At 36.8% G+C, this 26,668-nt stretch overlaps 1 protein-coding gene across 1 annotated transcript in view; it reads left to right on the top strand.

Moving 5' to 3' along the window:
- The window catches only part of NAV3 (neuron navigator 3), a 381,620-nt gene that overhangs the window by 195,970 nt on the left and 158,982 nt on the right, over positions 1 to 26,668 (top strand). Inside the window, exons 2-3 of the mRNA XM_066549922.1 lie at positions 2,412 to 2,529; positions 3,250 to 3,302. Coding sequence (XP_066406019.1) covers positions 2,412 to 2,529; positions 3,250 to 3,302 — 171 coding nt within the window. The remainder of the gene's footprint in view (positions 1 to 2,411; positions 2,530 to 3,249; positions 3,303 to 26,668) is intronic.

The following is a 26,668-nucleotide window of genomic DNA, read 5'->3' as shown; positions in this document are numbered from 1 at the left end:
GAAGGGGGTGGATGGATCAGTGAAGTCCATTCTTTGAATACTAGACACTTGCAAAGCAGCTGCTACGTTGAAATGTCCTTGTCTGCTTAGTGGGAGGATAGTTCAAATTGTAGTCAGAATTAGGACTGATACACCCAATTATGTGAGGGTGTGACAAATGAAAAAGGAAATGCCTGGTATTTTTATTTGTAATATGAAACTAACCTATAATAATACTACTGGTATTAAATTTTGTATGTTCCAGTGGATCAGTTTCATTGGAATACAGAAAATAGTTCTGCTTATATTAATAGAGAGTATTTTTGAAACATTACTTTAAAAGTATGACTGAAGTTGAAATACTAGTAGTAGGGAATATATGATGCTATGGGTGTGGTATGTGTCTTTTATTATCATGGTTTCATATTATTTTAAATATGTGTTCATACAATCTTTATAGAGACCCCACATTCACTCCATATGATTATATGGCTGAAGAAACACTTCCTTAGCTACAGTTTGCTTTTAAAAAAACCCAACATTTTAATGGAGTCTTTTATGTTACCCTGCTGTAATAGAGAAAAAAAGAATATCAGTGAAAACTGATTTCAGTCAGTGAGAGCACAGGAGATTCAAGTGGACTTCTGGGTGTAGCAGGGAAATTAAGGGTGCCATTCAACAGCAACATCTTTTGATTATAGGAGAGCTGAATGCACTTCCACAGTTTAATTCTGTGGAGTTATTTAAAGTTATAAAGCTGTCAAGAAAGCTGTGACAAATCAACTGGTGGTCCACCTGCAAGAGTATGGGAAGAAATAGAGTGGACCATACAAGTGCTATTTTTCTCTCTTTTAATATAGAGGGAGAAAATCTGTGGCAAAGGTACTCAGGTAGCAAACGAGTCCTTAGCAGGTGAGCATGGACTAAGTGGTGATACTTTTGTGGGGTGGAAAGCAGATAATGGTTCTCTGGGTTAGGCTCTGGACTGGGAATTGCATCTGTTTTCCCATCCTGGGTCTGCCACAAATTTCCTTGATGAAATAAGCAAGTTGTTAATGGCTGTGGCCTCTGTTTTACTTTTCACAAAATGGGATTCTGACCCCTTCCTCTCCCAAGGGTCTATGAGGTTAAATAAAAGGATGTTTATAAAGTAAGCTTATATTTTATTTTTTTAGGAAAAAGTTGCCGTTTCAACATTTTCAAACAATATTCTCAGCAGAGGAAGACTCTTGGTTATTACATTTACTCACACGGTGGTGCTATCATACATATGTGCTTTCTCTTAGTGTTATCATCCCACAGCAGTGGGAGGCTTGGGAAGTTCTGTACAAGTCCTTTTTTCTGGAGTGTGGAAAAAGGTCACAGACACCCTCCAAAAGGGAGCCAGGGCTGTCTGCCACAGATACTCTTCTGTTGTGTGACATCCCCTGCCAACCTCCACTTCTGTGAGCTCCTTCTGCATGCTGGGACACCCCAGTAAGGTGTAAGAAGCTCTTGGGGTGCACTCCTCCTTCAGTGTAGAGGGGAAGGTGTCCCTCTTTTCCCACCCTAAGTAAGCCTGGTTCTGCTTGTGTGTGTGCTGTAGGTGTTACGAAATGCTCTGTGTACTCACACGCCTTATGAAATGCCTCCAACCTCTCTCTTCATGTCCCTCTCCTCCCTTATTTTGCAGGATGTAATTCAGCTGGTCCTTTTCAACCTTTTGTTTACAACTGCCATTTTTGTGCTGCCAGTTGCTAAGTATTTGGTGCTGCTCAGTCTCACTGTTCCTCCCTCCTCTTTAGGCAAAGAAAGGGCACAGCATATATGTGCTCTAATTCCAGTGATACGACTACTGTTCATCTGGCGCTCTCAGTCTGTGCACATTAGAGCACTTTGAACTGTAGGCAAGGGGTAAATAATCTGTCCCTGGGCAGTAGGACACAGTGATTACTGCATAAAGTGTTACAGAGGCATCACCAGGTGCAGGAACAGCAGTGACACCCCAATTAATCCTTACTCAAACACAGGCATACGTCTCTTCTATCACTTTCTCTTAGGCAGCCCCAGAGTATGAATGCTGTTGGCAGGGCATGTGTGGAGGTAAGAAATGTGGTGGGAGGTGGAATTTTGGTAGATGTGATTGATTTACGACAGGAGTTTCCTTTACAGTCATAAGGGGAATTTTGCTTGGTCACAGCAAGTTTGAACCCTCATGAAACAACCTGAATCATTTGAAGCTAAAATAAAACAGAGAATGGCAGGAGGAGGGGCATGACCGTTAGGGAGGAAAAAAAAAGTCAAAAAACACATTAAAATAGTTTCCCTTAGTGCTGACTTCTTAAATGGGAATGTGTTCCAGAATAGTTCTGCTATGTAAGCCAACATTTGTTTTAAGACTTTTTATTGTCTTTTTCCCTCTCTTCCCCTTGCCCTCCCTCTCTGCTCTGCAGATTTACACTGACTGGGCTAACCACTACCTAGCAAAATCTGGCCACAAGCGGTTGATCAAGGATTTGCAACAGGACATTGCAGATGGAGTTCTGCTAGCAGAAATCATCCAGATCATCGGTAAGACCAGGGCTGAGGGAAGCACTATGAGCTGACTCCTTGCGTGGGGGAATATATAATTCAAGTTGAATGTATTTAACAATAAGATGAACCCTGAATAATACAATTTGACTGGGTCCATATGTCTCTGATATTTGTGCGGTTCATCCTTGTCTTAATTAAAAAATATGTTTATGTGAGCATGTTTGGAAGTTGCTGTTTAACCATACTTTAAATGGCCAGAACTGTATCTTACACACTTTGAATTGTCAGAAATGAATGCTCCATTAAACCATATGTCTCCCATGTGTGCATTTTGTTAGTTGGAGTGGCTCATACTTTCTGGGATGCCTTGAAACTGTATCCTGACCCTGCAAAGACAATTGTGGAAGATTTCATGTCAGCAGTTATTTTGCAGGGGCTGAAGAATTAGCATCGACCTCCTTCGCACTTCCCCCTTTGCATGATTTGGCATATGGAAGCAACTGCTGCTAACAAGAGTGTTGTTACTGTATGACTGAGCTTTACTTAGAAAAGAGCTCTCTGTCAACAAAACCCTCTGCATTTTATTGCTGTGCCTTTTCTGTTTTTCTTCAGGGGTTTTTTTTTCTGTTTTGATTTTTAGGTTTTTGGGTTTGAGTTTTATTTTTTTCTTTTTTTTTTATTTTTTGACCAGGGGTTGGAAAGGAAACTTTTATCTCATTGTTTACTTTTGCTTTTCCCCTCACTGTTTTTGTTTAGCAAATGAAAAGGTTGAAGATATCAATGGCTGTCCACGGAGCCAATCTCAAATGGTAAGAATAAAATATATTTTTAGTTTGTGTTGGCACTACTCCACTTTCCTAAAATGTCTTTTAATAAGGATTTCTATAAAATATGAATATTCTGTCCCATTATTACCATAAAGTCCTAATTCTCATACAGGTTCCTGATACTTATTTTCCACACATGCTTAATGTTTTTAACTTTGTTTCTGTGCTAGCTTTGGATCTTGAGATAACCTGGCAGCAAAACTTCATCACTTCTTATTAATCCAGAATTGCCTTATCAGACCTGTTCTTCTGTGGATCCAAATAATTCCATTTAGCTTCATTTTAAGGACAGTGAATCCAAGAGTAAATTATTAACTGGAGTCTTTGTGTCTGGAAAACTGGTTTGATAAACAGCACTTGCCAAATTATTTTTAAAATATAAATAGCCTTTTGGGTTGTCCACTGTGAAGTCCAGTTTGATGACTCCAAGGCTTTCAGAAATAGCACTTTAGTCATATAGCTCTCTGAGCTATAGCTGGCAGCTGTCTAAAGACTTTTTAATACTCTCAGACAAGAAGCATTTAGTGACTGTGATTCATATGTAGTCCTATTAATCTTTTACTGTGTTTATGGCTAGTGAACTACATTTAATAAGATGAAACCTCCTTAGAATACTGTGAAAGTGACAGACACAAAATCTGAGCCTCAGTAAAATCACCATTCATTTATTGAATCATTTGCAATCCAAGTCATGTTCTCCCATGCTGAGGTCTTTGCCATTCTGTTCACATTCAAATAATATATAAATAAGGTGCATAATTGTGTAGCTGGCAAGGATTTTGGAGTATAGTGATTTGGTTGAACTTGCATAATGGTAAACTTCTGAAACTGGGTTTAAAATGGAAATTAAACAGAAAAAAAAGTTCATTTTTCAGTGCATTTTTAAAGATGGAAGGTGTTTGCAGCTTTTTTCTGCAAAGTGTCAAAAGGGTGCTAGTGAAGTGAATAATGAGGTCTTTTGGTTCTTATTGTTCAAAGAATGTGCAGATTTAGAATAAGTTTTTTCTCTGACTTTCAGACTTTTTGAAACAGTCCATAGAAAGAACACACACAATTTCCTTAATAATAGTTATTATTTTAATTACTCATATTACAGCAGCACCTAGTGGCCCTGGCTGAGAACATTGGGAACTCCAGCATGGAACTCTAATATTACACACACAGATAATCGCTCTCTACTTCAGTCATGTTAAAACTTGCCATTCCAGACAGGCAGGACAAACAAGGAGACGCAAAAGCACAGGGAAGAGGTGTGATTTTCCAAGGTTATGTAAGTGGTTAGTGGCCATCTAGGACTGCTCAGGGACCCACCACTCTGTTGTCTATCGAGCTTCATTTCCATGACAAAGATGAGCTGCAGAGAGAACTATCCACTCTAGCAATGTTTGTATCTCCAAAACAACATTGGTGTATGTTCCCTGTTGCATTTTTATGTGGAAAAGGGATTCTTGATTTCATCTCTAGCTCCATGCAGCTATGGAGGAAACATGGTCAGTGCATGCCCATGCTGCAGCGGTACTTGTGGCTCTCCTTGTGTCCATCTTTCTCCTCCCATAAGCCCATGCCACAGCTCAGCCAGGCCAAAGAATATGTCCCAGGTGCTCTGGGTGTCAAACCAGGTGCTTTGAAAGCTGCTGTGCATAGTCATGCATCACTGTTTACACAGTGACTAAAGTGTCACATTTAGCCACTTTAACTTCATAGTAATATATTTATTTATCTGTCCTTTCACACAATCTCTTTACTGAATTGTTTTGTCTCTACAGACAGATCAGATTATTCTCCTGACTTTTCACATACCAGTTCTATACTGCTGATTTCTTAACTAAGTTAGGAAATTTAAAATGTACTGAAGTTAAAGTAATTCAAACTTGTCAGTTTTTCTCTCAGAGACCTCACGTTTTAAGCCTGCTCTCCATTTGTTTCCTTTGGGCTCTGCACTGGTTTAACCTAGCCAAAGGCACAATTTGACCATATTTTCAGGTATGAATTTTCCTTGGCAGTGCTCAATTTTGCTAGCCTGCTCAGTTAATTGTAGGGCAGTTCTCTTCTCCTTATAGCAGTGGACTCTTGAGGTGTTTGTGATATGCAGGGAAAAAAAAAATAACAGTAGTCAAAGCTAGTTTGCATGTTGTATGTTTGTCATGCACCAGCATGTAGCAGTATGTCCTGTCAGTACATGCTAGAACATCAGCCATCAAACCAGCAACAGTCAAAATACTCTACTAACATTTGTTAGCCATTCATTCACTGCTTTAATTTAAAAATTTTTAGTTAATAAACCTCAAGAATCCCACTGCCCTCTTCTTGAACGTATGTTTTCATGATCCTTGCTCTCATAACTTGCAATTAAGGGGAAATGTTTTCCCTATTCATCTGCCATTTGATACCTTTCCAGGAGGTCTTTGATACCCATTTACAGGAGGTCTAAGATAGTTTATTATTAACTTTAAAAAAGCTAGAGAGCACTGACATGGACTGTCTGCTGTTGGAAATTCCTGATACTCTCTGTGGTGGATGATATTGATACCAGTTCATAATTAATCACTACCAATATTCCCAAAGTCTGTTCCACTCATAATTTGGTTTTCCTCTTGCCAATGGCATCATCTTTCAAGTGAATGATGCCAATGGCATAATCTTTCAATTGAGGCATCTCAATTCAGCTGTTACTGAATTTAAATTGTAAACATATTTTAATGTTTATTTTAAATGTAAATAAAATACTTAGTTTTTCTTTAGTTAGTTCTATTGCAATGTCTTGTGCACTGTGCTCATTTTGGCATTGATGTATAAATACTTGCAGACAAGTTGAATTGGCTCCATTGGTCCAAGTTCATAACAACTAAAAACCTGTGAAGCCCAGCAGCACCCAGCTTCTGCATAGTTAACTTTACCAGGATTCATTATGTTCACCCATTTGATGTTGCACACAGAACCTGAGTATCTGAGATGTACTGGGGGATAAATTATCTCATATTCAAATATCAGAAGTTTTAAATAAATTAAATTAGCAAGAAAGTTGGGGAGGTTTGCTTGTTTGCTGGGTCAGTCTACTGTGGTGAAAAGATTTTAGTATTTCTTATTAATTTTTTTTGTAAATACAATAAGGCTTTAAACCTCTATGTATTGCAGCATATGTCTGTCTGGAGTGTCACGTAGAGTCTTGGCTATTTTTCCTTACAGTTATGCTTCAAAGGAGCAATATAGAACTTCTATTTTTTCATCATCTTTTTGAATCCCTTCAATGGAAAATAATGCCACATGAATTTTTATCTTTTCCTTGTATGGATTATTCCATAAGACTATTAATTAAGGACATTTCATATCATCTTTATTTAGAAAATAATGGGTTTATCTTTTGATAAAATCCAAAGCTAATTCCTTTCTGCTTCTTTATAACTCATTTGTTTCTTTAATTTCTCTTTTAAGTTCCCTCATCATTAGAAAAAGCAAGATAGCTTTTTTGGTAGAAAATACATTATAAAGCTTTTATCTAATTGTTCAGAGAGAAAGCATTCAGGGTTTGGGGTTTTTTTCCTCCTGAACAAGTGATAAACATAATGGGAAATCTCCAGTGTTTCAGCTTTTAACACATCACATCAAACATACAGTAATCACACAAAACATACCAATTCAGTCCATGCTGGGGTAGTTGGAGAAAATGCAAGAGAATCAAAATGGTGCTAGACTGAAAATCCTTTAATGGTGAGATTTTCAGTTTTGTCTCTAGTGACTTTTTAAAAGCTCATGTTTCTTTTCTTTCCTCACGTAGTTTACAGTGCTGTCAGCAGCATAAATCGTAAAATAAATTCAAAGTTGACAAAAAATTTTTAGTTTATTGCACTTCAAGTTCATTTTTCCTTCAGAGATCAATGCTGCCTTAATAGGTGTTTTTTAGAATTAGCTCTTGCTACTTCCCACAAGAACTGTCTCTGCTGATATCCATCTCGGTACAAAAGCGTCCTTAATTTTTGTTGGTAGCGGGGGTTTTCTCATGGTTATGATAGTGCTGGAGAGACCTTTCTTATTAAAGAGTTTCCCAGTGTTGTTGTGTGCATTTCATGAAGACTATTTTTTATTTTGTCAATCTGATCTTTGGCACACTTTTCTACTTGTTTTTACAACCCAAGGTATGCATCAAAGGTAATTTTATGGTTTAGAATACAGATATGCTGCAGTCCCACAGAGAAAATTGAGTTCACTAATAATACAGGTCTTGTTCCTCCTGGAAAACAGGGAGGAGAGAAGAGGTGTTGGAGCTGTAGAACATTGCCATATCGATAAGAATCTTTACTAAAAAGCTTTAATTATCAGAGCGAGCACCCATTTTGGGTGAGCAGCAGTGTATCTGATAAAAGTGGGAATTGCTGTGACTATTTTTAGAACTAATAAGACAATTTCTACAACATAGTTCTTGATTTCTTTAATAATGCCTTTAAAAAGATGATAGTAAGTTTAAAATGTTTTGTAAAAAAGACAGAAGAATGCCAAAAATGTTGCTTTATTGTATGAGACTGAAGAAAAGTTGTGGATGTTAACAGAGGAAGGTAACAAGAGCAGGTGAATCAGTCTCTGCTTAACCAGGGAGCTTTTTCTGTAGCAGAGAAAGTTAAAGAAGTGTGTGAATCCTCAGGACAGACACAGAATACTGTGTATATACTGGTAGACATTGCTTTGTTATTTATTGTGCGAGATGTGCTCCATAGTGTTCCTGTAGTCCTGCAGAAGCGCATGGTGGCTCCATCTCTGCTTGTATGCTGGGGTTTTTCTCTGGAGGAGGACAAGGTTGCAAGAGGATGGGGTGCATGCAGATCTTTTCTTAACAAGGAGTCAGCCTGTGGGCAGGTTAAATGGGTGGAAACTGCAACTGCTAAATGTGCCATGTGTCCTTCAGACTTCCTCTGACACGGATATGCTGGGCAGACACTGTGGAATAGCACCCATCCATGTCCATGAATGTCAATATCCAAGGATGACAACATCAGCATGATATTCTGTGTCTAAAAATTGCTTGTGAAAAACAGGATAATTGTGTATAAAGTAAGAATTGAGGGTTCTACTAAGGTTCATGAATTCCACGGGAAAATGTGTGTGGTATGGTTGTGTGTTTGAGGAACGGGAAGCCTGAAAATGTCATCCCTATGTTCACTGTCAAGTGGGTACATATGTGAGCTCTTCCTGCCTGCACAGTTTTAAACTGTATTAAGAATTTCCTGGCTTTGCCGGTGCAGTTGTTAGTGAGATTGGCTGTATGGGTTCAAGATATACTTTCTGTGCTTCAGAGCAGCTTCAGGTGAGCCTTCCACACAAGCGTAACAGATTGAAATATATACAGAAATTTCACTGGGTGAAGAAATATGGTCCCTTGGGAAACTGGGAATTAAATCTGAGTTCTGAAAACTAACCCCAGCTCCTTTAATGTGTGGGCCAGTTTCTTCCTGCAGTGACACCTATATGACCCCTTTTGACATCTGTATGACTCCCTTTTTTTTAAAGTCAGACCATATTGTCTACACTTTTGTGCAGCCTCAAGCCAGATTGTTATCCAGCTGGGAATTTCATGAGGACACTGCCCTCGGTGTAGATGAGCCTGTCCCCAAAAGTTAGCAAGCTCCCATTGATTGCATTTCTTCCTTGGACTTTTTAAGTGGTGGCGGAAGCATTATGATCCCCATTCCCTGGCAAAATTAGGTCATGGTAGTGCACAGCTTATATGTTTTTTGGTGTCCTGCCTCACAAGGATTTACTTACCTGTTAATTACACATTTCTGAATCCAACTCTTGTGGTTTGGCGGAGTTAAGTCTCATGCAATAAAAATTTTATGGGGGCAACTGTGGGTTAAATACACATAAGAGTCACACTGGTGACCAACACTTCTTTTTACAATCTGTTCTCTCCTGACTTGCAACACTGCAGCTCTATGTGGAAGAGCAGACAAGGCTGATATAGCTCCATTATGAAAGGATATAAGCAGATGTTTTTCTGTGAGGGAAATTACACTCCTCAACCCGATACATATTCAGATTTCCCATTTTCAAGTATATATTTTTGCTTAACTAGCTGTGCTTTGTAAGTTTCTTCACTAGGTAGGTGATTTACATATAAACTTTTAACCCCTCTGGGATTCCCAGAACCCAAGGGCCCAATACTGTAATCACCAGGAGCATGTCCTAACTAGCCTTCTGAAGATGCTTTCTTAGACAAGCTGTCTCATTTCCTAGGTAGGTTCAGGGTGTGATCTTCTTTTTAGGAACTAATCCCATTCCCACATCCTTCCCCAGTGATTGTCCTCAGCTGTTTGAGGGAAGACTTTCTTGAACATGTTTGACACATCCAGACCCTTGCAATCCACTGTTCAGTGTATAATGTACAAGATGTCTTCAGAGCATTTGAAACTTGTTTGGTGTTCAGTGAATGCTGAAGCTGACTATCACTGGAGTCTCCCATATTCCAAGATATTGAATCATGAATGATGAGTGCAAGACAAAATTTTAGAAGCTGAACTTCAGGATTGGAGTTTCCTTGTTTGTTTTAGACATCAACAAAGCCATTTTATAAACTGGTGTATGCCTTGCAGGAGGCTCATGCCAGAGAAATTTAAAAATTCTCTGGCAAAAAGCAATGCATGTAGATACAAGTACAGTGAAAATATGTAAATAGATAATGCAAACTGAAGGATAGTTAGGGGAAGTAACTTCTTTATTAATCTTCATTAGTGTATACCTTAAATTTTTTTGTTTGTTTGTTTGCAAATGAAATTAACTTGACATAATGGCTAGAGAAAAAATGAAAATTAGTGTATCAGGACCAGATTATATATATAACCTCAAAAGAAAAAAGATAAATAGAATAATGAGGGTCTATATAAGAATACATTTTTGGAATAATTGTGAGTATATGAATGGAGAAATTAAAGAAAAGAAAGAGAATAATTTCTCTAAGGGCAAGGTTAAAGGTGTTAACAATGGTCGAATCTCAGGGGTAGATGTTTGAATTCTTGGTTCAAGTTTTGTTGATAAGAGATTATTAATGTTATTAACACAGCCAGTTTGAGTAAGATGAGAGGCAAACTGGTTTAGCATAGAACTGGAAGAGGAGTGATTCCAAGTGCTTTTGTAAACAAACCCTAAAATTTCCAGGAACTGAAGAAATTTAAGAGAAAATATAGATGGGATGACAGCTGGACAGACAGAGTAACAGATGCCTTTTTATGGTAGACCAAGCATATTTTTACTCTGAGAGAACAAGGAAGCTGAGGAAAGGATGGAAGAACTGCTGGAAGTGTGAGATTAGTAGAGAATAAAGAATGGAACCCTTCATTCATCTTGCCTAAAGAATGTTACTGTCTTAGAAAGGCAGGGGAGGAAAATGCAATAAAATAATCATCTCCTTTTTTGATAATGTTTGATTCTAGTTTGACTTCTTGTGAGACCTCTTTATTTTACACTGGAACAAGCAGTTCTCTTTACATTTAGAACATTACATTTGAGAACATTAAAAGGACCACAAGATTTATAACAATCCCTCTTCACAGAATAGCTCTGAGTTACTCACTGGTATCAGGCACTGAGATTCATATTCCCCTGAGTCATTCACATTTGACTGTCTGAAGCCATAAAAGAAAATGCTGCAGGAACACATTCCGAGTGTTATTTTACTAGGCTAGAAGTACATTATTCATGAAGGATAAATCATGCGCTGTTATTAGCCTTTTGTTTATACTTACAAATCCCTTGTCTTATTACTGTGTAGAATCATAGGAGAATAACTCATCTAGATGTTAATGAAATAATCATGTAATGAAAAGTACATATATTGAGATGAATACTCATACAGTCTCCAGGAAATCTACTGAGTCATTAGGTTATAGTTGAGTTTGCTTGGTTAGGACTGGCATTAGGGTTTTGCACACTTTGCTTCTGTAGACCAAGACTACAGAAATACTAAAAGATCTTTTTGGTCCTTAAAGTCACCTGTTTTCCCTCAAACACTGCCTTCTGCCTCCCTCTCCCCCTTGCAGTTCCTTGAAACCCACCTCCCCTCGATCTCAATCTGGAACATGCCACTCAAGCCCCTGAGATATGACCACCTCACCCATCTATCTCTTCTCCCCATCCCTCAGCTGAGTTTGTCAGGAATGTAAATCAATCAGAAACTTGACTTAAACTCTATTGGGAGGACATGCAGAGATTAAATGCTGCAGTATGTTTGAAAACTAATGAGTGATGTACACTTTGAAGTATTTATTGTTTGAAGAGATGCAGTTTGCAGTCTCCATTTCACCCACTTGTAATTAACTTTCCATGCTCTTCAATTTTTAGTTGGGTTTTTTTGGTGGTTCTTTTTTTCTTTTTTTTTACCCCTCAAACTGTCATGTGAACATTCCCTGGAGTTTTGGAGTAGATCAAATATATATTAGCAATGCATATGCTTAGACAAAGAGGTGAGGAATAAATGGCCTTGAAGCCTCCAGTAATAGCAATACAATGAAAATTCTAAACATAAAGATGCAGTTAAATACATCCACACATATTGACTATGACATACATTCTAGAAAACACCTGTGGTTATAAGATATTAACAGATCTTTTCCCAGATAGCAGCAGCAGATTACAGTAAATATGTCTGCTTCATGATGGTGTATTCTTATCGTCTTCTATAGGGAGAGTATGTTATAAATACCAGGAATGTCTGGAATGTTTACTGGATTTAAAAATAGAGAAGAAAGTGTGTTATATTTAGTTGAACAGCAAAAATGCATATTTAAGCTGAACAAGAAAATAAACAATGTATCTGAAGTGGTTTTATTTTACAGTATAACCAAACAAGGCTTTCTGGTAATATTGAGATTTTGTCAGCTTTCTAGATTTTTTCAAATGTCTGATTATTTTGGAACTGTGGCAAAATGCCAGTTCTCTTATAGTTATAGTTGAGGACTTCTATTTAAATATTTTCTAACCACCCCCACTTCTGCTTAGACTTTGATAATTTTGAGTGCTGTATGTTATTTGGAGATGGTTATTGTTCTGTGTCTGTAGAGCTTTGAGTTTCTGTACAGAGGTAGATTTTTCACAAAAGAACATTTCTTAACATTGAGGTGAAGTACCCAGGCCTTTCATTCATCCTTCTTCCTAAAATAATCTGCCACTGCCTCTCCTGACAGTGGAGAATTCTGAGGCTTCAGTAATGTGCAAGTCTCTTGAGAAACAACGTGACAGTGTGTTTTAATGGGTGGCTTGCACACATGGCCGTGCATCTCTGTAAAGTACCTTGTGCATTTCTGATTGAGCTCAGTGATTTTACTCACTTTCAAAGGTATTTAAGCCCCTCTACCTCTCATTTGTGAATCAAAGTTTGTGGGAGCTTTTAAATTCTTGGAATTTCTGTATTATCTGGACATCTATGAGAGCATGAGATGGCCACTCTTCTACAGATTTGCCAGAACTGTGCCAGAACTAACATCTCTGTTCCTTAGGGTGTGTCCAGATTAAGTTTAGATTAGAGCTACTAGACAGATTTTGAGAATTAAGCATTAACGTCTGCAAACAATAAATGAGGGCACATTTGCTCCTACTTGCTCCTACAGCAAGTAGGAGCATCATCAGCTTTTACTTGGTTGGGCTGGGAAATGCAACTACTGGGAAGATGGGTAATGGAGACACAGGAACTGTGCAACTGTCCATAAAAAGCCATAAAATGCTGACTGTGGTGTAATGTGTAAAGCAGTAGAGGGTGCCAGAAAGCAACAAGTTGTGGCTTCCATAGTAATTAAAGGAATTAGCAATGTTAGGGTGGAACAGGGTTTGTATTGTGAGTTTAGCTGCAGAAGGGAAGAAAGAGGACACCCTTCTTGTAATTTATACTACTTATATATGTTTAAAATTAAAATAAATACTATCCAACAAATGATCAAGCTTTTGGAAGTATTGTGTGGTATATTATGCCTAGGTGACAGTACTGGTCACTCCGTCATCTTTTAGCCACTCTACGTACCTGGTATTTAAAACTTTGGTATTACAGCAAAGAGACTGCAAGACATGAGGCTAATAAAGTAGCACAGAATGACCTAGCAATCTAGTTGTTACTTACAGACTAATGTGGCAGCAAAACTTATCCTGTCTTACTACATTTAAAATTATGACATACATTAGAAAGTCTTGACACCCTCTCCCTTCTCTCCTGTTAGAAGGTAAAATATCAAAAATTTGTTGCCTTAAAATGTTTGGTTTTTTGACAGTATTGCATTAACTTCCAGAATACAATAAAATTACAGTGTTAGAAAAGGAAGAGAAAGAATAAAAGTAGGTGCCTATTGAAACTACTGTGATCTGTCCAGATGTATTTTCTCACTCTGCCCTTGATCTTTGCTGGAACAGAAGCTGCCTGCATCTGCTGCAGCTTAATGTGAACTGGTTTCATGGAATGAATGCCAAATCTGCTTGATTTTACAGTGTCTTTTACATACTCACCATTTTGGAGTTCCTTGACTTGTATGCACACTAACCCGCCTAACCTTGTGCTTTTATTTGCCATTAATTTTATTCCAAGAACAAACTCCTCTTTGAACCCTGCTGCAAATCCCTTCCACTTACAGCCTCTCCCCAACATGCTATTGCTGGCACATGTGACTAGCACACAGCAGTGGTCTATCAGGTCAATACTCCCTCTCTGAGAATGACAATGTCAGGGGTGACTTAAAAAGAACAATTGACCCTGGCTTTTTTTTTTCTTTCATTCTCCTCCTCTTATCCCAATATCTAAAATTACATGTTATGGAGTTAGAATGTACTTCCTTGCCTGCTCTTTCAGTATATATTTATGTACTACTGTTGTAATCACCATATTTTCCGTGAAATGTCAAAATGAAACATCCTGTATTTGTCAAAAAATGTTTCATGTCCTTCCCAATCATGTCCACAGCCATGGGACCAGATCAAGAGTAGTTATGGATTTTTCACCATTGAAATAACTGCTCTGGCAGCCTTCTCCTGCTGTCAAGAGCCCATTCACCTGACCACTCTGAAGTGGCACCAGATAGCATGAGGCACCTGAAATTCGGAATTAGTAAAAATCTAGACAATCTTTGAACTGGACTTAAATACTGATGATAATTCAAAATATAAACTTTATTACAGCTATTATACGCAATGCTGCTAAGGTACAGATGGGTAAATTGGCTTAAATTAACTGTAGGACAAGCAAGTTATCACAAAGACTGCTCATTTCAACAGCATTAACTAATCCTTTTTCATGTAAAGGCTTTTGATCAAGTGAATTAAAATATTAAGACAATCTCCTTATATTTTAATGTAATTTGTCTGTTTAAATCCACTATGACCTGAAACTTAATACATAAATAGTTAGAATACAGTACAACCATTTTTGTTTCAACAAAAATAAATAGTATAAATATAAATATAGAAATTTATTTGGCAGCTATCTGATGTGCAGAAATTATTTAAAACACTCCTAGTCTGAGGAGTCTGCTGACCATATGATCAACAGATGACCACATGACATAAATCAGAGGTTTACTTATTTAGAGTTGAACTTATTTTAAGTTGGCCCAGTGTCTGGATATGTATTAGTCTGGGCAGGGTTCATTTTCAGCATCTATTTTCAGTGTCTGTCCAAGATTTTTTTTTCTTCTTTTTTTTTTTTTTGAGGCAAGGTTATCATTAATGTCACAAACTGATCACAAATATTTCTTTGCCTTTTTGATTGTTTATATCAACTTAAAAACATTTGTTTACCTATGCAGTTCCAAGCAACTCTTTCAGGTGGCATCCCGGACCAACACCAAACCTGCAAAGTTCTAAAGGGTGAATCTGAAAGTCTTCCTGAAAGTGAAATATATTTGTATTTTAGCTTGTAGCTTTTGGCAGTCTTTAATTCTACAACAATTAGATTATATTTTGTTTAGACTTGTATCGGCAGCTAATTAGAAGGTTGTTTGGATTATTCATACCTCTTGATTCTTCAGTATTTCTTTGGAATTACAATGGGACTGTACAAATGGCTTTTTCCTCTAGGGGAAAAAAGCACCACAAGAATTTTCTTTGTCCCTTGGTTTCCATACTTAAGAACTGAGACCTATTTGCATGTAATAGTTCATGTTAATTTTTTTTTCATAAATACTAGTTCACAGAGTTGGATATAGTCTTTTTTATTCTAATTGTATACATAACTAACTAACCAGCATCCCAGCCCTGCGAGCTGTTTTGCCTTTATTTGCCTGTCATACAGATTTTCTCAGCAATTCCGCCCAAAAACAACTTTAAATTAGGTGTTTGTTGTTTTTCTTTTCGTAAGAGCTCTTACTTAGTTCATGGACAGATCAGCAGTAACACTCCAGGGTAAACACATGTGCAAGGGTGTTTTCACAGTTCTTGTATATATAAAGCTTCTATTTAGATTTCTTGGCATAAACAGTTTTGAAATATTTAGATTGTTGCATTGTATGAATTAATGTATTTCAAGATATGTGCCCCCTCTAAAGCCCCTCTAAAATGCTTTTTTTTTTCTTTTCTTCAAGTAAAACTGGCAGTATTTTGGAACTTTAAAACACTTGGATAACTATTTAAAAAGTTGTTTCCTCCCACACTTTACACTTCATTGACTACAGTTGGAAGTGATGTGACAACAAGCCCTAAGTGCTTGTTAAGGCTTCATTTTATAGGCTTGAGCACTTCTGATATTTCTCTTATAGCATTTGGCTGAGAAGTCAAGAAAAAAAATCTGACCCTGTTGAGCTTACAAGCAGATACCCCACAGTTCCAGGTGCTTTTATTGTCCCTGACCAAGAATCTAGACTCGAGATCTTGTGAAAATGTGGAAAATTCTTACCATATTTATGAGAAAAGGGCACAGATGAGCAAGCATGAAAGCTGTTTAGAAGCATGGCATGAAAACAAATACATCATGGTCTCATATTCCCATGTATGCTAAACATGCTTTGAAATGCAATGCTCAGGTACACTAGCAAAAGTGAAAGCCTGAATGTGAGTCTCTTGGATTATCCCTGTGGGTTTTAAAGGCGTCTGGTTTAATCTGAATGGTTTTAATAACCTGTGATATCAATTCACCATCAGGTTTTCTTGTCTTTTTCTTTAGGGCTTAGATCAGTTTGAGTAAGTAATATAAAAATTAAATATAGAGGAAAACTAGTAACTTATGTTCTCTAATTCATATCTTCCCAAGGAATTTAATTTCCAGCCAGAGGACCAGCCACAGAACCTTAGTCCTATAGAAAACTCTAGGCTGTACTTTTAGAGGGTGCTTATAACAAGTATTTTTTATCACTTTTCATTTGATGAGCTCAATGTTCTACGAATACTGTATGTTCTATAACTTCCATAACTATTCCCAGGGTAATATGAAAAATATGTCTAATTTAAAAAAACTTTGAATGTTTATAAAATCAGAAGGCCAGATGGATAGGAGCAAACTGTTAGTGTCTTTCCTGCACAAGCTGTAGCATTATGACTTCTGGTGCAGTCAAGAGGGAGCGTTCAGAAAGCACGCAGTGCATCTGGATGGATTCCAGTTGCAAAGTTCAAGAGACGAAGTGAAATGCCTCGTAGTTTACTTGTTTACTTATTTTTTAAAGGATTAATTCCGTCACTGCTTGTACTGCCCTTATTTCTAAAAGCTGGTTTTTTGAGTGAGCTGAATGAAGTTGCTATGCATTAAGTAGTGGTGAAGGAGAGAACTGGAATTCTTTCAAAGGTTTAATTAAATCTAATAAATGAAGACTCTGTTGTAGACCTTCTTTTGACCTAATGGAGAGAAGCTCCTCTGTTTCAAAGAAGCATGCTTTTTCACACTGCACTCCATTTTTCAGAAGTTGCCAAGTTCCATCAATATTTAGACACTGGTACCTTGCTGACTCAGAAGTGTTGCATAATTTAAAAAAAATGGTAAAAAGGCTCACTGGAGTAGAGCATTGCTTTAAGAAATACTGTGTTTAAACACACAGTTCTTTTTATCATTGCCTTAAAAAAAGATCCTCCCTAAAGGGTACTCCCTAAAGGGTACTCCCTAAAGGGTAGTATTTATCTTCAATTTTGTGTTCATAGTGCATGTATAAGGCTCTTTCATGGTGGTGGTGGCCTCAGGCCTATAGAGATGAGTCCTGAAGTAGCAAGTTATTTGCAGACACTCGAAGAGAATTTTGCCCTGTCTTTTCTGTTGATCCATTCTGCTGTGCAGCCATAAGCTTTCTAAGAAATTTGTGCCATGTATTGAAATACATCCATGGTTTTCTGAGTTCGAACCCAGCACTATATTCCCATCAAAAATCCAAAACTTTCTTCTCACAATTTCTATTATAGTAGCACAAAAGCATTTCAGAAATTGCCATTACTGGATTTTGTGCTTTACAATGTCTGCTGCAGAGACTATAAAAAGGGGAGAGCAGACGGGGAGAGACTATATGGGGAGAGCAAATGCAGACAAGACAAGAAACAGAAAGAAGAGTGAGTAAAAAAGCTCACACCATTATCACACCATTCTCTTATGTGGTGCAGGGTTTTTGGTGTTTGTGGATAGAGCATTTTTTTGTTTTACATTAAAATGACAGGCAGATACTTATAATGATCTGTTTGGCCATCTAAAAATTATGATTAGGGTTGTTTTTTATTTAGAGTAAATTATTCATTAACGTGCTGATATGTACAGACAGAAACAAACTGTATTCCATACTTGCCATTACAGAAATTATCTCACATTCACTCTAAGGTTTCCAAGTACCAAGTGAGGAGCTAGGTGAAAAATTTGCAGCATTTATTATCACTTTCCTGACAGGGCTGACAGTAATTTATGCCAGAAGGGATCCAATTCCCACTGTACCATTTTATTAAAAACAATACACACCCCAGCTTATGCTTTGACCTCAGTAGTGACCTCATACATTCTTTTATCAGCAGGTCAGTACATATGTCTGTTGAATTCTCCAAGTACTTGAGAAGTTAATTTGTTTTCACATTTCTGGTTTTACTGGTCATATTTCATGTTTGGACTGCATGTTGGAGGAATTTGATGTGCGTGTTTCTTAACATCTCTTGGAAAAGGAAGTGGAAGCTATTTCAGTTTTAAATAAGATTGTCATTTTTTTCCTCAAAAAAACCCTAATAATTAAATAACTCCTGTATCATTTCCTAAATATTTTTGCCTGGGAGGCCTTCTACATACCAGTAGTTATTATTCTCTAAGGTAAAATTCTCCCCAGATGCCTCCAGTAAATCAGTTTTTAATTTGCATGTATGGTCTCTTTTTGCTAAGTCAATGCTTAGTTTGGAACAGTTTTCTGGAATGAAGCTACATGGTTCACTGATAGATATTTTTATTAAGTGCTCCTTAAATTATTCTATTGCAAATAATGAGGAGTTTGCTACAAAAGAGTTAAGCCGAATGTGTCTGTATGTCAGTGTATTCTGCTTAACCCCCTAAAACATGCCATAATTTTGATAGAAATATGGAATGTGCCTTAATCTAGGCCACGTGCAACAGCAAGTCAGCAGAATGCACGAAACATCTCCCAGCAGGACTGTTAACACCTGTTTTGTCTGGGTGGGTTTTCTAATTTACACCACCCATGGAAACTTGACATTACCTTCCAGTGTAGTCACATGAAGTTATTCCAGCCAGCTGCTATGGTAGGAGCTTATAGGAAATAAACTACCAGAAAATAAATAACATGATTTTTGAGAGCTTGTTTATCTCCCAGTTTTCCCTTTCTTCAAATTTCCCCATTTCTACAAGGGAAACTGAGAATTCATGGCAAATTTCACACAGTCTCAGCAGTCTGTGGCCAAGGGAACTGTGTAACATGCAGCCTGCCATACAAGCATCTTCCACAGGAACTGCAAATTTAAAACTAAGCAGCTTCCTCAGAAGAGTCATTATAAGTTTTGCATTACTCTGGGCCACATTTCTTTCCATTGCATTTACTTTCAGATTTGGAAGAATTTGTGTGTGTTCTCTGCTATTCCAAGTGTCCTTATTATGTAGTATCAGTAAAAAAAGAAAATTATTACATAGTAATACTTTGTACACTTTCTTCATATAGAATCTTGGTGGAAATATACCAGTTTTAGACAGTCTTGCTTAAAATTAAGAATTTGTAATTAATTTAGTTTGAACACATTTCTGTGTTAATAAGGACATACAACTATGAATATGCAAGAGACAAGAAAGCAGATCTTTTTCTGTCACTTGTGTTTAAACTAGTTTAAACTGCACTATATATATAAAAATAATCAGCTTGCTTGTGATAGTTCCATTATAATACTTGCAAAATGAGCCCATATGAGTCTATTTCACATTGTTCCCTTTGAAACCCTACTCTTAAATTTGAAAAAGGATCTTTCTTTTCGAATACCTATGAATCAACTATTGGGGATAACATACAACATTACAGTGTAGTGAAAATGGTACGACAGTTTTGCAAGTAAAATTTCTTGATAGCTTTTCACAGAAAGCAGGTAAATCAACAACAGTGTCAAATGGAAGGGAGTGCATGGCATTGAAGGTGTTTCTTATAATGATTGAGGTTACTGATTGGTACTTTTACAAATAATTGAAATAAATCTTACCATGTATTATAATAAATAAATCATAATTGCATACCTTTTATGGATTAGCTACCTTTTATCCCACAGGACATGTACAATTAAAAAGGCATTCGGGGGTTTTTTCATATTTTAATTATATTACCAGTTGCACATTCTTCTAAAGAGATGAGCAGAATTTCAGATGTGCTGAACATCTGTTTTATAGTGAAAAACAGGGAACTCTCACTATTGACTATTCTTTATGCAATAATTTAAGAATCACATTGACTCCCAAACAGTGTTGAATATGCAGCATTTGAAGAATGGATAGGCAGGTGGATAAGAACATTGGACTGCGTAATCCATTTTTGTTTGCCAGTTTTAGTCTGGATGGTGCTTTTGACGTCTTCAGTTGGACCTCTTCAGAATAAGTCAGCTATCAAAAACATATTTCTGTACCCAATACTCAGCTTTAAAAAATCATAGCGCATACAGATATGTATAAAGCAAGCATGCTCATAAGTAGTGAGCAATGTATTCCCTTATCACTGAAATGGAGCAAGTTCTTGACTTGCTTGGTGTTTATGTTTTGGTGAAGGAACTATTTGACATATGCCCATTTGTACATAGTTTAAAAAAGCTAAATGTGCACTTATGAAGTCAGGTTTATCAAGCCTGGTTTTGTTAAATAATCTGAGTGATAAAACCGAGGTTAAAACCATGGCACTATAGAACAGCAAACATTTTTTATTTCTATTTCTCTGTCTCGTAACTTTTTAGCTCTTTGTTTTAAAGACTGGCAGAACATAAACACAAACTAGTGAAACCAGCTGGGAAGAAAACCCATAAGGAACAAAATTACAAAGCAAACCGAAAATCTGGGTGTTTCCCACACAACAAGTGAATTGTCAACAGGTCACAATGTGTGCAATGGATGAGTCATTTAAGAACAGAAAGTGAAATAAACTTGTCCTTTTAAATCTCTGAGAACACCTATGGGCATAGCAGGTTGTGAAAGTGTATACATTTGGCCAAAGAATAGTCTTAGGTAGTGTGTGTATTAGGATTAACCATGTATTTGTGAGAGTGTACATGACCAATTCTCTTACTGCTATTAGACAGAGGAAAATCAGAGTTTAGGCCATTTCCACCTTGAAATACTTTTCAGTGTTTCCCAGAGTATTCTGTATAGCTAAATCTATATAGAAAGTGTAGTTCTCTTACCAACTCCAACATGTGCATCAAAAATTATTTTATTTACTCATGAAGATGTCTTGGTTGCTTGCCTGAACCTCTGCTTATTCTAGAGCAGGCAATTGAGAGCAGTTCACTGGCACTTCACCTACTGAGTAAGCAACCAGATCTCAAAAGCTCATGCATCTCCTTACATGGCTGATTCCTGTTAAAATCAGACAAATAGTATCTGCTTTTACATTCTTTAAATGTTAATAATTTTATGCAATATGTGAATTGTAAATAGTCTAGGTTACTAGCTGTGAGGCCTGAATTTTATTTGATTTTGATTCTTTTAGTGCTCCAGAATTTGAAAGAGAAGGAGATGTGTAACAACAATAATATATTTTCTAATTCTGCATTCATTTAAATCCTCCACAAATTTTATTAGTGATGAATATCCATGCAAGAGGAAGATTCAAATGTATGTCTCTCAATTCAGGTTAATACTCTGGGGACATTTAGGAAGAAACATGCTGGTAAAGTGTGTTTGAAATACAGTTATCGTGACACATACTATCTTGTACCATAATATCAATCTCTAAGGAGTACTATTTATTATTTACAATTAAAAAGAAAAAAAAACATCAAATACTGAAGAGTTTTGTGGAGTTTCTGTTCTCTGGAAAGTGAGTATGAATGTGATTCACTGGATTTCTGTGGACTATTATTTCCATGGATGTCCTTAATCAACCATCAGCAACATTACAAAACTTGTACAGGGAAAATCCTTTGCCAAATTTACCTGGGAACTGGGTCACGAATCAGAATGTCAACACACACACGGAACTGTGGAAGATAGCGCTGAATGAAGTGCTAACAGAAATTATTGTTTTACTTTTGCTGCCAAAATAATCAAGAGTATTTAAGAGTGTGTATGTATAGAAACTCTATGTGGTTATAATAATTTGTTGTTTTTATAAAGGTATCCCATTCTTCAGGAAGAATCCAGCTCAAAGTAGGCAAACAGTAACTAACTTGTGTGGCTATGTGTTCTTGTAAACTGTATTGTCATAAAATTAATAAGGGGGGTTTAGTCAAAGCAAGATATTTTTTGAGCTTCTTATACACACAGAGAAAGATAATGCTGTGTTAGTCATAATTACATGTATTATGAGCATCCCACAATTAAATTTATTTTTGCATGTGGAGAAAGTGTCTTTCAGACAAAGGAGATGAAAAGTAATCTTGGCAACAACAAAAATAATAGGAGTAAATAGACATATTCTATGAGTCACTGGTGAGTACATCCCACAAATGAGCTCTTCCTGTAAGTCAGCTGGGTATTAAGTGCTACTACTATGCAAGTCCCTCAGTCTGATTTAGTGATTTATTTCTGACAATAAATTTCAAATAGCTTTCCCTCAAAAGCAGGTTGCCCGCAACTATGCGATATCATATATGTCAACACATTTCCAATGTATCTTCTTTGTATGCTACCGAATCTATTAATATTATCAGAGCTGTGACATTTCCTTTTATTTCTACATCTTCATGTGAAGTGTATCCCCTTATATACCAGTGTAAAAATATATTGGAGATTGCTACTATTTATGGTGTTAGGTGTCCCAGATGCTTTTTTCATGATGCTATGTGTATGAATACTATAAAAAAGGATCATATTGATGAAGAAAGCTTAATATATTGTAAGCATAACCTATTAGGCTTAAATTAAAAAGTGTCAAATGGTTATCTACCTGATGATGCCCACAAATTAATCCCTAAATTAGCATCATCTTCGCCAAGTGTATCTTTACCCACAATGCTGGAGATACATTTCGGAATTTGACATAATATCCTTGAGTTTTGATAAGGAGGTGGTTAGGTTTCCAAATTAGGGTTTTGTTACCTCTGGAAAGCAATTTCATGTAGTGTTGTTTGAATAGCTAAGTGGCAAATGTCTATATGGCAATGAAGGTTTATTATATTGTTAATTATTTAAGCTATTTATAGTTGTTAAAGTTTTTAGTATTTAAGTTCTGCTATTCAATGTGCTGCATTTATTCCGTGCTTTTGAATCTTTAATATAAAATAAGAGCCTTGGGAAAAAAAAATCAGGGATTGACAGCGGTGGAGAACTTTATCATCAGCAACAGTCTGATCTTGGCAGCATGTACCTGTACAAACAAATTTGAAAATTTGAGACTCTTCTCTGTCATGATTTGTAAGATTTTGAGTCAATCTGTATATCCTGAATTCTGTACTGTAATGAGCGATATCGTCTGCTACAGTACCTTGTAGTTCTCATGATACAGCTCACTATAATGATAAATATAATCTCTGCTATAAACTAGTTCTTTTTGCAAGCAAAATTCACCAGACTTGTGGTCATACGTAAGGTACAAAATTTGTCTGGTGTCTGTGTTGTGTTACACCACAGCAATCTACACAGAATCTTCAGCCACTGATATATGAGCAGCACAATTCTGTACACACAGTGTCAGCTCTAGGAAGAGTTTACCCCAGTGAATAACTACTTATATAAACACGGGCTTCAGGAATTCATACCACTCTTGATTGAAACAGTACTGAGGAATGGAAGCTGCTTGAAATCTCTTGGAACTTTTGTAATTACAAAATTACTCTCATCTGTGAGTGAGTTTGAAGAAAAAGTGTTTGGGGCGGCTTGGGTTTGAGTTCAAAGAATAACTGTGGTTTGCCAGGGCAAGAAGTAGGTAATTAAAGCAATATTTAGAGACACACTGAGAGCTTCAAAACGGGACAATTTTAATGCTAACATTTTCTAGACTAGAGTGGAAAGAAAGTGAACATAACCCAAAAATGTATTAATGCATGTCTCATTGAATCCCCTAAGAGTTTCTGAGAGTTGTACAGTAACTGCAGTTATTATCAGAGAACTGACTGCAAGAGTTGTTTTCTGACATTTTCAGGGTATTATGGGCCTGTGAGTTGCCACACCAAACTTGCTCAATTCACAAGTCAAAACAAGACTTTATTATAAAGCTAACAGTGCAACCCCAGTCTATTGTCTGAAAGTTGGCCACTGCTATTGCTTCATACACCCCTACCAAAGGGGTGACTTTGGACCCAGGGCTTCTGTTACACTTCTCTTGGTGAACTCTAATGCCAAACAGAATTTGCTTTTTAGTTCTGCAGCATACTGAGTCATTGGTGTTAGTGGTAATGATTCATTTTCTCTGAGAGTTTAAGAGATGCATGCTGTAAAATGTAAATTAACCAGGCGCTGTTTCTATAGGGTATTATTCACTAAATGTATGTGAAGGTTTAGGTAGTAGGCTTATTATTTATTATTATTCAGTATTGCAGATAGGTATTGAGATGTTTCCATATTAGGGCTTAAATATTCTCCTGTGAACTGTGATTTTTTTATATTTGTGGTCTTCTCAACTGCTGCAGAGGGAACATGCCCATCATCAAAAATTACTTGATTAAACTAGAATATGTGTTAGAAAATATTGTTCCAGTTATTATGCTACTGGTGTACTGTACTGATTTTTCTTTATTTTTCTTTTTTTCCCCTCTCCCTTTGACTTCTAGTGCTTATAGAGCTGAATTTCCCATGTTTGAAGTAATTGATACTGCATTATGGTTGATTTGAAAGTCCAAAGACACAATGAGTTATGCAGCTAATAGCCCACCAAATCTTCATTTCTTTTCAATTTTTCAGAGCATAGATATTTCCATTCAAAGTTTTTTCTTACATAGTTGACATTGTTTAAAGGTTGAATAGAAATATTCTTTTCATGTGCACAATTTTCTCAATGGATTCAGGGGTTTGGTTGAACGTCAGGGCTGAGCCAGCCCAGTGCCTTGCCATTGCCACCAGGAGTGGCACCATCCACCTTGTCCCTCCTTCCCACCTCCCCTTTCCTCTCCCAAGCCACGCTTTACTCAGCCTGGGACACGCCCTCCCCTCTGCTGGCTCCTGCACTTATCTGGCTGCACGGGAAACTGGAATGACTGAAATCCCTTTGCCTTTTTGCTGGGTGAATTCTCTGCACAGAGCCAGCTCCTGGTGCACTCAGAGAAGTGCTGAAGCCCAGCAGCAGCAGGGCCCTCACACCTGGGAGGAAGAGGAGGTGAGGAAGAACCAGATCTTCCTATTTTAGCTGCAGCCAACTTGCAACTGATTTAGTTATGTCATGTCTCTATGTATTAGCAAAATTACCTAGGTAATTTGGGGTTTCTTCATGGTGTAAAACTACATAAACATTTAAGAAAATGACAATTAATGCCTGGATTGCTGGGCCAGAGCTGGAGTAATCCCATTGATTTTAGGGTGATTATTCCACATTCTAAGCTGTGAAAATTGGTGACACCCACCAAACTGATTTATGAAAGCTTTATGGTAGACCCCAATTTTTTAGTAAATTTCTTTAGTTTAACTGTTTTGAGTTTTGGTTTTCCTCTGTAATTGACTCAGTAAAAAAATTGTTTATCATTCACTGTAAATGTTAGTATGCCCTTGAAATCAAGGTTTGAAAAGACTTCTAAAAATGTGTTTAGTAGTGTATTGACCTTTATTGTCCTTGAAGAGCAGATCTGAATATTTTTCAAGTATTTATAAATTTATACATTTATACCCAGGGATCAAGACAGTCTGTAGACTCATAACACATATTGCTAGGGTCAGTAGTAAAAAGAATATTTAAATCCTTTTAGCTACTACCATTTCCAGAGAACAATGGCAGAACTCCAATGTAGAAAGATGACAGTAGTCAAAGACTTTCCTAGGTGAGAAAAGATACTGCCAAGGATCAAGTAGCTTTCTTTCAAGGAGTGAATTTACTGCTTATGTTTTGATGGTTGAAAACAATTGACATGAGACTTTGTAAAATGTGTAAACATTCAAATAAAATAACTGCATGGACTTGAGCTACTGCAGTTTTATGTTTTTAGTGTTGAATATTCTTTGCTTTATTTTTAATGTTCTCCAATGATAATAGGAATTTAAAATATATTGTTCAAATTTTGTTTTATTTTTGTGGTCCTAATTGCCTTGAAATAAATGCATAAACCTAAAATAGTATTTTAAAATCAAATTGTTAAAGCCACTTGAAACATAACATCTCTCTATAGATATTGTTTGTGTTTTCATAGCAGCATATTTATAGACAAAGATAGTAATTTTTATGTTTATAGCTGATTATTCCTTCAGAGGTCCTGGAAGGACTGGGGTAATCAGCTCAGGATGGTGACTTGAGAACACTTTGGAACACCCCATCTCTATCGTGTATTAGAAATAGATGCATGAAAGCAGTCTAATTCTGTTATTATTCATTTTAGAGGCAGAAGTTTTTTCCTTTTATTGATCTACATTTAGGCTACATTTTTGTACCTAAAGCTCTCTGTGGTAGCTGTAGATTTTTTCTAAATCACCAAGAGAAGCCAGCACCATGTACTTTACTAAGCAAAAACTCTTCTGAGGCAAGCAATTAAAGAGGAACAACCACTAAAGAGAGTGATATCATTTCCACAGAATCCCACATCATCCCAAGCAAGTACCTTTGCTTACACTGTTTTTGCTTACATTTTTTAGTAAACTCAGCTGCTTACATTTCCAGATATATATTCAG

This window comes from Molothrus aeneus, chromosome 5, assembly GCF_037042795.1.
Source record: "Molothrus aeneus isolate 106 chromosome 5, BPBGC_Maene_1.0, whole genome shotgun sequence".
NCBI lineage: Eukaryota > Metazoa > Chordata > Aves > Passeriformes > Icteridae > Molothrus > Molothrus aeneus.
This window is presented reverse-complemented; position numbering and strand designations above follow the sequence as displayed.